This window comes from Glycine soja, chromosome 10, assembly GCF_004193775.1.
Source record: "Glycine soja cultivar W05 chromosome 10, ASM419377v2, whole genome shotgun sequence".
In the NCBI taxonomy this organism is placed as follows: domain Eukaryota; kingdom Viridiplantae; phylum Streptophyta; class Magnoliopsida; order Fabales; family Fabaceae; genus Glycine; species Glycine soja.
Window position 1 is genome coordinate 5,585,715 of NC_041011.1, and position 10,605 is coordinate 5,596,319.

Consider the following 10,605-nt stretch of genomic DNA (forward strand, 5'->3'; position numbering starts at 1 on the left):
TTCTAAAATTTGCTCGACAACATCAATTTGAGCCCACTTCTTGCGCACGAGTTAAAAGCTTCATTGCTTCTAATGTTCATTGAAGAAAAGCTAGAGAGACATCAATGGATTTACAAAATGTTGGTTTCATCTACCCACACAAAACCCTCCCTTATCTCTTAATCTTAAAACATGTAATGAATTAATATAATGATTAATTTAATTCAATTGTTTTCCTTTTCTTTTCTCACGTTTTAAATTTTTTTATACTTTAAACAATAAACATCCATATATTGTTTCTAACACTATGCAATGACAAAAAGATTTGTATCCATGCCACAATCTATATATTTTAACCAGTTATTCTTGTTGAAGTAGAAGCTAGAGTTATGAATCATCTCTTCACAAAAGGCCATAATTGCTGAGGCCAAGAATAGTGCATCTAATCTAGATGAAAGAATGACCTAATTATATAATATAGTTTGATACATTGCATATTACCTCGTTAATTAAATGTTAAACCATTAGTTGGTGGACTTCCCACACAATTCAGCAATATTATCCACTTCAGTGCCCTTTTTTTTTGTTTCTGGTCATCTTCTCCAACTTCGATTTTATGATTAGTCACTTGTCATGTCCTACACTTTGTGCATATATGTATGAGGCCTTAGGACCCTCTTCATGGACTTGGCAACATAAAGTGAAATTAAATATTCATAAGCCATGCAAGGAGAACATTTGCGTAAAGGGACTTGGCTCCAAGAGGAAGATGAACAATTGACTAGCTTTGTGACCCGTCTTGGGGAGAGAAGGTGGGATTCCCTTGCCAAAGTAGCTGGTATGTATGAAGATTTATATATGTTTATGATGATATAGATAAATATAAGTGAATACATCAAAAAATCAAGTTTTAAGTTGTGATTGCGATTATGATTTTGCTACAGTCTTTTGCTATTTTGAAAATTGTAGACAAATAAATGTGTCTGATGCGATTGTAATTGCAGTTGTGATTGCGGTCGGAAAACCCCAAAAACCTTGGTGTCACAAGTGTATTTGTTTTTTTCTTTTTTCAAACCTTCATAAAATGTTCAACTTGACATTAATCCTTAATATTTTGTGCTTGCATATGGTGATAAGTGGTAAAACTTGATTTTCTTGTAGGCCTCAAGAGAAGTGGTAAAAGCTGCAGGTTAAGATGGATGAACTATCTTCGTCCAAATCTCAAGCATGGTCATTTTAGTGTCGAAGAAGAGCAGCTTATTGTTCAGCTTCAACAACAATTGGGGAATAAGTGAGATTCTTCCCCTGCCTGAGGCTTTAAAAAAAAGTGTAGTTTGTGTTCACAATGCCAAGTTGCTAGTGTTGGAATTGGTACATTATAATAACTACAAGTTTTCAAATTTGTAACCTTATACAATGAATCTAGGTGGGCAAAGATTGCTCGGAAACTTCCAGGTAGAACTGACAATGAAATCAAGAATTTCTGGAGAACTCATTTAAGAAATAGAGCTCAAGCTCAACAAGGTGCAATGTGCTTTCTATTCTTTAATCTTTATATAAATGCTGCTTACAAAAATAAAAAATTATATAAATGTTTACTTCTCTATGGACATGTTTATAGTAGAATATCATGGAATCATTTGATTCATGTCGTCCTAAAAGACTTGAGTCTCGTTTGATAAATTTTTTAATATATATATATATAAAGAAAGAAAGTAGAAGGTAAAATAAATTAAATTTCTCCATTTCTTTCATAAGTTAAAATTAGTTTATGCAGAAGTTCTTTGATTTGATTTTTCCAAAAGCTTATCGATTTAACTTATATAAGCTAATTTTAATTTATAAAAGAAGCTTAATTCATTTTATCATTTTATTTTTATTATTGTATAAGTAGTTATTGTTGAACAGTTTATCCAAATGAGACCAATGCATATTTCGTTTAGCTTTCCATCAAATAAACAATTCCAAACATGCCCTTTATTGCTGTTGTACTAGTAAATGATTGTACTTTTGATTCTTATCCCCTTACACTGGTTTCATGCTTCCATTTTCAGTCCCGGGAGATTTTAAGTACAAATTAGAAATTGCAACAGAAGAAGTCAACCAGAAAAGCATTGACATGGATTCCAAGGATTACAAACATGGAAACGTTTGCTGTCAAGATAGTGAGTGGGAGACAAAGGATGGTAGCTCCATAGACACTTTACCCTTATCAGATTGGGAATTGGGAAGCTCACCCTATGAAACTAGGATATTGGATTGGATAGCAGAATTGCAAAATGGATATGGTGATAAAGAACTAGAACAAGATTGTAATAGCACAGGAACGTGCAACAACTATAGTCCTCAAGAATTTGATGAGGGATGTGACTCATGGGATTATTCAGGTTCTTTGTGGGATATGAACTAAGATGAGAGACTCTTGTCTTCAAAATGTTAATAATTTTGTAAATAGACTTGCATTACTCCCCGTGAATAGAGAATTTTTCATTATGAAGTCCTTATTATAAGACCAAATTAACTAATTTACTATGATTAAGGAAATTAGCGAATTTAGGTGAGACTATTAAATTTGTCTTAAATTGACATATTTACCTCTTGAGAAAAAAAATATATTTACGTATACATGCACACAAAGCAGGGAGTGTTTTTTTTTTTTCTTTTTTTCTTTTACAGAAATGAAAAGTGGAGAGTATTGAAAAACAGAATTTTCACTAGCCATTGTAAACAACGAACAATCTTTGGTATTATAAATCTTCTTAAAAAAAATCTTTAGTTATCTTCCTAAGTAAGCTCTCATTTTACAGGGCGCACTGTATAGCCATTGAATTATTTTTGTAACATGTGATATCTCATCAAATTTCAGGGAAAAAAATAAATAACACTGTGATCAAATAATTTATATTTTCGTGTATTTATAGTGTATAACATTTATGCTTAAATAACAAATTAGTCTCTATAAAATGTCAGTGCATAATTTTTTTTTTCTCATTATATTAGTTTCATTACATTATTATTGTGAGGTGAATTTTATGTAGATATCTTAAAATTGAATAAAAATATTTTAAATTATTTTAAGATAATTATTTTAAAAGTCAAAAAATTTATTATATGTTATGATTTGGATGATTGTGTAAATTTTGTTACACCGTTAATACATAATGTGTTAAAAAGAAAGTATGACAATAATGGAGACCAATTGACCCCCTTGGTAAGCTGCGCAACTCACTTAGGACAGATATTTCAAGGTAGATTTTTTCAATTGATCCAGGTCAAGTAGCACACTGCAACCAGATTTTTCAAGTCCACGAAGCAAATTGAATTTGTCAAATAATTTAACTAGATATCTTTTGAGGAATATCCTTTTTTTTATTTGTACTTTAATTTCACAATACTTGAATTTAAGATTTTACTTAAGATTTGAATCCAATTTAATTTAAATCAAATATATATTGTTGTATTGAGCCCATTCAGCTGAATGATTTGATTTTTATGAAGTTTGAAGAAAGGTTGTGTTTAGATAAAGAAATTTAAGGTGTGCTTGGTTTGTATTTTTATTTTTTGTTTTCATTTCCTGTTTTTATTTTTTAAAAATTGTTTTCATTTTCAAAAGATTAGAAATTCTGAAAATATGTTTGATTTGACCTTTTATTTCCTATTTTCAAAAAATAAAAACACTAAAATACGTTTTCAAAAGGAAACATATTTTTAGATTTACTTAAAATTACATTTCTTGCCACCGCGTTTTCATTTTACCCAAAATGAGATTCTTGGTTTCAACTGAAAATGAAATTTTATTGTTTTCAGTTTTTGGTTCGTTTGGAAAAATAATTTTAGTGAAAATGAAAACAGAAATTCAACCAAACACATTTTCATAACCATTTTTATATTTCGAGTGAAAATGAAATCAGATAACAACCAAATTAAATACCCCTTAAAATTTCAATAAATTAAAAATGTTTGAAATTTGAATTGTTTTAAATTTTAATTATTATTGGAACCCGTGCAATGCACAGTTTTTTGTAAATAAAAGAGTGAGAGAAAAAAATTGTTTAATTAAAAAATGCATTACAAAACAAAATAAATTGCAAATTGTCAGTTATTGAGATGTGACAATGGCGTGATAATTTTTATATATTTATAGATTAGTTTATTTTTTAAGTATTTTGTGTGAATAAATCAATTTAAATCTCTTGAATTTAAAATTCTTAGTTTGGATAGGAAAATTTAATTTATTCTATATGCAAAACTTATTATTAAATATATATTTAAAACTTTTGAAAATTTAATATTAAACTTTATGAAAGAAATTTAGAAGTTCTTTCATTTTTTTGATATTTTTTTCTATTCCTCTTCACTTTGTCTTGATTGTCTCTTATTTAATCTTCATTAAAGATAACAAAATGAGTCGAGTTATTTCAATTGACTTCAATTTGTTTAATGTAAGATTCTAGCTTTAAATTTTAGCCGTAAACTAAATTTGAGCCTTTTAGCTCAATCTGATCTTACCTTGAAATGAGTATAATAAAAAAGGTTAATTAAATTTTTAATCCTCAACTTTTTCATATTCTAATTTTTAGTTTTTCAAAATTTATTTGATAACTTTTAATCTTTCATTAGATTTTGTTAGTGTTTTTAGTCTCCTAATTTTATTTTGTTTATTTTTAATCCTTTATTTCTTTTTATTGTTCAAAATATATACAAATAAGGGACTAAAAATTGACAAAACAATGACCAATCTTGATAAATAAAGATAAATGAGCGATACAAAATGGACAAAAAAATTGAGAGACTAAAAATGTTGATGGAAAATTAATTGAGGACTAAAATTTGTCAAAAACACTTTTGAAGAACTAAAAATTGGGATTTGAGAAAGTTGAAGGACTAAAAACTTAATTAATTTTAAAAAAAAAACTCCATATGAATCAAACTTTTATTGACTTTGGATCTTATTTTAGAAGTTCAGATTGAATATAATTTTTTTGTCAACTTTCTCTAACCTTAGACCAATATCGAATTCCTGGTTAACCCAACCCAAACCCACTTAATGAAATATAAGGTTTGGGTTTTAAATTGTGAGCACAAATTTAATTTGTGCCTTTTTAACTTTATATAACCATGTTTCAATCTATACTTAACCAACAAATTCCCTATTGCGCTTGAGTTTTATTTCAAAAGCTCAAATTGGATATAGACTTTTTGATATGAGTTGCTATAGTTGTAATTGACTCAATAAAAAAGGTTTGGACTTTAAACTTTGAAAACACGGATTTTCTTTGCAATCCAGAAAGTTATTATTAACTCATACAAGATTTAAACCTGTGACTTTTGCGTCATTAACACAGTGCTCTAACTAACTCAGTTGATAGACTAATTATATTATAAATTAATTAATATCGATATATATAACACTAAAATTGATAATGTATATTTAATGCACATAAATTTACATAATAAATTTTGTGACAATTAATTTTAATCTAATAATTAATTTTTTGACAAATTTTTATTAACCTATGATTTTTATTTAAAGTTGATATATGTAAAAAAAATATTATTAGATAAAAATTAATTGTAATATGGCAAAAATCAGAAATCTACTTAATGTAATAATTATAAAAAAATTATAATTAAATTGATTAAAAAAACATCAAAAATATTTATTTATTTTATTTTTTAAATATAGGGATATGGATTTTTAATTTGTATGAATTATACTGATCGTCAATCCATAATAATCATATGGGTTGTGAATCCATATGCTTATTAACATAGATAATTTTTAAAAATTTGAAAAAGTGTTGGATATAGAAGAAAAAAGTTACGTGCAGGAAGAAAAGTCCACTAAGCTTTTCGACTTAACTGTCTATAACTTGAAATCCATATCAAGAAGTAACTGGTCTAACTTGAACTTGTTTGATGAAATGTTGAGCTAAATTATTAATTTTAAGCACAAATTAATTCTGAATTTCTTAGCCCAATTTATCATATATGGATGTATCATACAAAAGTTTGCATAAATCAAAATTGGGTTTCATTTTAGAAACTCGTGTTGATGAGTTTTTTTGTTTGACCTACTGTAATCAATTTCCGCAAATAAGGATGATTAATGTCACAAATAAGATTGTTTGTGCAGAGGATAATTTTTTTTATAAAAAAGGAAAACTACTCTTTAAACAACTTAACTTTAAAATTAAAGGAACACCACCGTTTTTCTTGGGGGGCATTTTTCTTTTAAACAATCATGAGGCATAATTTTTTTTTTTTAATGAATCAATCATCAAACATATGGAAAAGCGTATTTGCTACCATAAAAAAACACGACAATCACGGCCACCATCAGCCACAAGGAAAAGAAAACAATATCTATTCGTCAAAATGGAACTTAAATTATTAGCTACATATAATGCATCGAACGTAGGCATCACGTTTTTTAATACGAAGATGATCTATGTTACTTTGTCTCATTTCTATCTAATAAACAACATAATAATTATGGATAAAGTTTAAGATCAAACCCTACCCGACAATTACATCATCTTCTTCCTATCTAATCCAAAAAAGTGGCATAAAGTTCAGAACTCAGGTAGGTCAATACAATTTCAAACACTTTAAGGTACAGGTTTGTTCACTCACAACAATTTGTTTGATATGCAAATGGGAAGGAACTAGCAACGAACTCGTTATATCTTTCTATCCATTCAAATATCCTTGAATTAAAATACTCTATAGTTGCTGGCCATTGGTGAATATCCTTGTTTAAAGTGAAAGAGGAATGAATAAATAAGTAAAGATAAGGGTACAAGGATTGTGTGATGAATATACATCCTCCTCGTGCATTGTTAAAGAAATATTGTAAAGCAAATGATAAGATATTCTCTATGTGGAAAATAGAATTAAGAAACAGTTTAAAATTATTAAAAAAAATGAAAAGCAGTTAAAAATTATTAATAGTTAAACGTGCTAAATTTTAACAATGAAGTTTGCATTTAAAATTTTCAAAAGCTCTAAATACCAATACAAATATATTTTATTTACTCTTTTCAGATGAGTTGGGTATGCCTATTAACGGCGACCTAACTTTATTATATTTAATTTTAATGCAATCATAGACTCAAACTCGACGAGAGTTTATGTTCAATTCTTACTATCACTATTATAAAAAAAAATAAAAATTCAAGATTAGTATAATTGAGTTAAAACAACCTCTTATATACACAGTGACTGACACCCCAACTCAGTAGTTGCCTAATTATCTCATGTTTGCAAATTACCTTCAACACTTCAGATACTATATTTAATTCACTTTGGTAGCATGTGTTTGTGACTTACAATTTTGCAAACTCCTGGTTATTAATTAATTTTAATTCTTCTCCTTTCTTCTTTTTTTTGTGTGTCTAAACCACAAACATCCTTTCTGGTTGTTGCTGTGCTAGAAGACTGGCAAATTTACAATTTCCTCTTTGACATCTTGGAACAGATAATGACAAAGCCAAAAGAAAGATAGTAAAAAAGAAAAACAAAAGAGGGTAGTATATAATGATGATGGAGGAGGAGGAAAAGACATTTATAGTCCCAATCAATGGATCCGGTGATTCCATTAATTCCAATAGAGACATGAAACATCATCGTATTGAAATCGCTAATTGGGTACTCATTTGTTATAGAATTGTTGTTAAGGTTGTCGTATGACCTAATAAGCATAACAATGCAGATACAAGAATCAAAATACGTGAAGGTAGCAACGACATCGTACTCTGGGCCAAAATCTGAAAAATGTACACCACCATCGTTGGGTCCTCTGGTCCACATTCCCAGATTATTGTCCCTGTTCATTCATCAAACCATGTTTCAGATTTCATTTCCATATTTTATGTAAATCAATTTGATAATTCAATTCTTGCATTCATCCATCTCAATAAACGGTTTAAGGGAAAAAAAATCGTGACATATCTCCTATCGTCTAAGATCACATTTTTAATAGAATCTTTTGTCCACGAAACTTCTAAATAAGCTGAACAAACTCCTATTTATTCCACATTTTTAACATGTTGATGCGGTATATAAATATTTTCTATCCTAAGCTAGGTGGCTTAGGCAATTACACTAGTTATTATTTTATTCAAAAGATAATTACATCTAACCTTTTATATATATATATATATATATATATATATATATATATATATACTTTTTTTATGTATTTATTACTCCAGACAATCATGACAATCATATTTGAATCAATCAGATCTACATATATATTCTTTTTTCTTCATAAACTCATTGATGAACTAAAATACTTCATAAACTAAAGTCAAATAATTAAACAGAAATGATTAATATATTAAATTTAAGGTTAAATAATCTAAATATTATCTGAATTCAATTCTTGATAAAAAGAAACATTTTTTTTGTCCGGTTTACTCTGGAAAACTAATTTTATTTCAGATGTAATTCTTTAATTGAAGTTTCCACTTTTCACTTCTTACGTTGATATTCTAATTCTGAACAAAATATCTAACAATAATTAAAAGATGTAGGCAACGCCGAGAACACCAGCGGAGATAGTGAGAAGCGAAATGCGATCCACGTTCTTAGGTTGGGTGCTGTAGGCGTTGTGATAGTTAGTTTCAGCAACTTCTCCCGAAACAACGAAAAACAAGCCATTGAACAAAACATCCCCTTGGGACCTCCAATTCCACCATGATTCTCATGGGAAAGAAAACAAACTAAATTACTCTTAACAACGAACCTGCATGGCAGAGTCTGGGAGATCGTGATCCCGGTGGAGCCCATCACGGCGTCGATGAGGCCGTCCTTGCAGCGGGAGAGGGTGCAGTGGTCGATTCAGATGTCCCGCGAGCCCAAGATCGAGATTCCGTCGCCGTCGGACTCCGTGCGGTACCCGTAGTGCTCTGGGCGCCAACGCACGTTAGCGTTGCCTTCAAGTCGCAGTGACAATCATAACTAATTATTTTCACCGTTCAGAGTAATTAAAATAGTTAATTAAGTTTTTAATGCTTATTATGGGGTTTTAAATTTTTGGTTCTTAATTTTTTTTTAAATTTAATCTCTAAAAAATTTATCATTATTAAAAATAATATCTGTCATTAATATACAAATATCTTCTATTAAATAATAAAATGTCATAAAACAAGACAGATAAAATATTATGGCAATATCACTTGTAAATGCAGGAAACCATTTTGGAAGTTAATGTATTATATTTTGTTTTTGAATTAAGTAATTTATCTTTTTTATTTGCTTTTATTTGACTAAAATATATTAAATCAGTCATTGTAAGATGAGAAACTTACACGTCACTCTTAAATTGTAAAATAAGAACTAATCACGTTAGGCAACTCAGAACTTAATAAAGATTATTAATGATAGAAATTATTTATAATAATAAAAATTTATTTAAGAATCAAATATTTTAAAAAAATAATTTAGGAATAAAAAATTCAAAACCCCATAAGAATTACAAACTTAATTAATCCTAACGTAAGATAACGATATTGGTAGCCACCAAGCGTTTGTTTGGTTTAAAGTAAAAAAAGTAGAATTTGATCAAATTTGATTAAAAACAATTTTATTATAACTTAATTTTATGTTTAGAGGTTTTTTACATTTGAAGGAAAATAAGAGTAGCTTTATGATAAATTTTTAAAAAAATAAAAAGTAAAGTGAAAGAAAATGATAGATACGAGATGGATGTGATAATTAAAAGAAAAAAGGGTAAAGATAAAGAGGGGTAATAAAGATTAATTGACTACTAATAATGCTTAAGTTATGTGCAAAAAATGTAGAGAGTAAAACATCAACATCTTGGTGGGAAAGAGAGAAGGAGAAGCGGGGAAAAAAACATCACTATCTCTCCACTTGAATCTGACTTTGAATCTAACTTTATTGTATGTAAAGTAAAGGGTCCAAAGATAAAGTGTTATAGGTTGGTTTCTATAAGTAACGTGAATAGTTAAATTGATTTTATTAAGATTTTTGGCATATCTAATTAGTCTTTCATGACATCAACAAGTTAACAAATAATTTTTTCGACATATTTTACTTTTCAGTATTAAATAAATTTCTCATAATATGATTGCAAAATGATTTTTTTTTACTGTGAATCCCAAATTAAATTCACCTGAATAAAATATAAATTGCTAATATTTCTCATATATGAATTAAGCTTTAATTAGAAATCAAACTGATTTCTAAATATGCATTAACAACTAAACTAACGTTCGTTTTTAACATTGAAAGAGTAAATTACGTCTAAAGTTTTTACAGGACAAATTTTATTTAATATTACTGTTCTGGGTAAAATGCTTGGTAAATTTGGATTTTCCTGAAACTTGATCTGAGATATAGTATATTAAAAAAAACCGAGTTTTTTTTAAAAAAAATCTACCGATCTTTTCACTCGCTTTCTTTCACGCATAGTTCATTTGTTATAAGAAGCTAACAAGACTTTATAAATGAAATGCCGTTTTTTTTTTTAATTGATAAAGAAGGTGACAAAACAAGTTGCTACTTTGTAGACCGAAGAATAGGACAGAGAGAAAAGCAAATTGCTATAACTATTAACACTATTTTGACTTATTTGGCTAATTTTTTCTGGATTTT

The 10,605-nt window shown here is 28.3% G+C and overlaps 2 protein-coding genes across 2 annotated transcripts; one reads left to right on the forward strand and one right to left on the reverse strand.

Annotated features, from left to right (window-relative positions):
- The first annotated feature begins 427 nt into the window (after window positions 1-427).
- On the forward strand, window positions 428-2,476 carry LOC114369495 (transcription factor MYB27-like). Its single transcript, XM_028326726.1, has 4 exons — window positions 428-817; window positions 1,141-1,270; window positions 1,406-1,503; window positions 2,034-2,476. The coding sequence occupies exons 1-4, from the start codon at window positions 703-705 to the stop codon at window positions 2,387-2,389; spliced, it is 699 nt and encodes a 232-aa protein (XP_028182527.1). The 5' UTR covers window positions 428-702; the 3' UTR covers window positions 2,390-2,476.
- Window positions 2,477-7,428: 4,952 nt separating this feature from the next.
- Window positions 7,429-8,941, reverse strand: LOC114370361. Its single transcript, XM_028327677.1, has 2 exons — window positions 8,732-8,941; window positions 7,429-7,807 (listed from the first exon to the last, which is right to left on the reverse strand). Exons 1-2 carry the CDS (start codon window positions 8,773-8,775, stop codon window positions 7,429-7,431), a joined length of 423 nt encoding a protein of 140 aa, XP_028183478.1. The 5' UTR covers window positions 8,776-8,941.
- Between the last annotated feature and the right edge of the window lie 1,664 nt (window positions 8,942-10,605).

Coding starts and splice junctions, on each gene's coding strand:
- LOC114369495 (XM_028326726.1), top strand. CDS start 703: ATGCAAGGAGAACATTTGCGTAAAGGGACTTGGCTCCAAGAGGAAGAT. Junction 1,271..1,405: donor CAACAACAATTGGGGAATAA/GTGAGATTCTTC, acceptor CAATGAATCTAG/GTGGGCAAAGATTGCTCGGA. Junction 1,504..2,033: donor TAGAGCTCAAGCTCAACAAG/GTGCAATGTGCT, acceptor TTCCATTTTCAG/TCCCGGGAGATTTTAAGTAC.
- LOC114370361 (XM_028327677.1), bottom strand. CDS start 8,775: ATGGGCTCCACCGGGATCACGATCTCCCAGACTCTGCCATGCAG. Junction 7,808..8,731: donor TCCCAGACTCTGCCATGCAG/GTTCGTTGTTAA, acceptor ATGAATGAACAG/GGACAATAATCTGGGAATGT.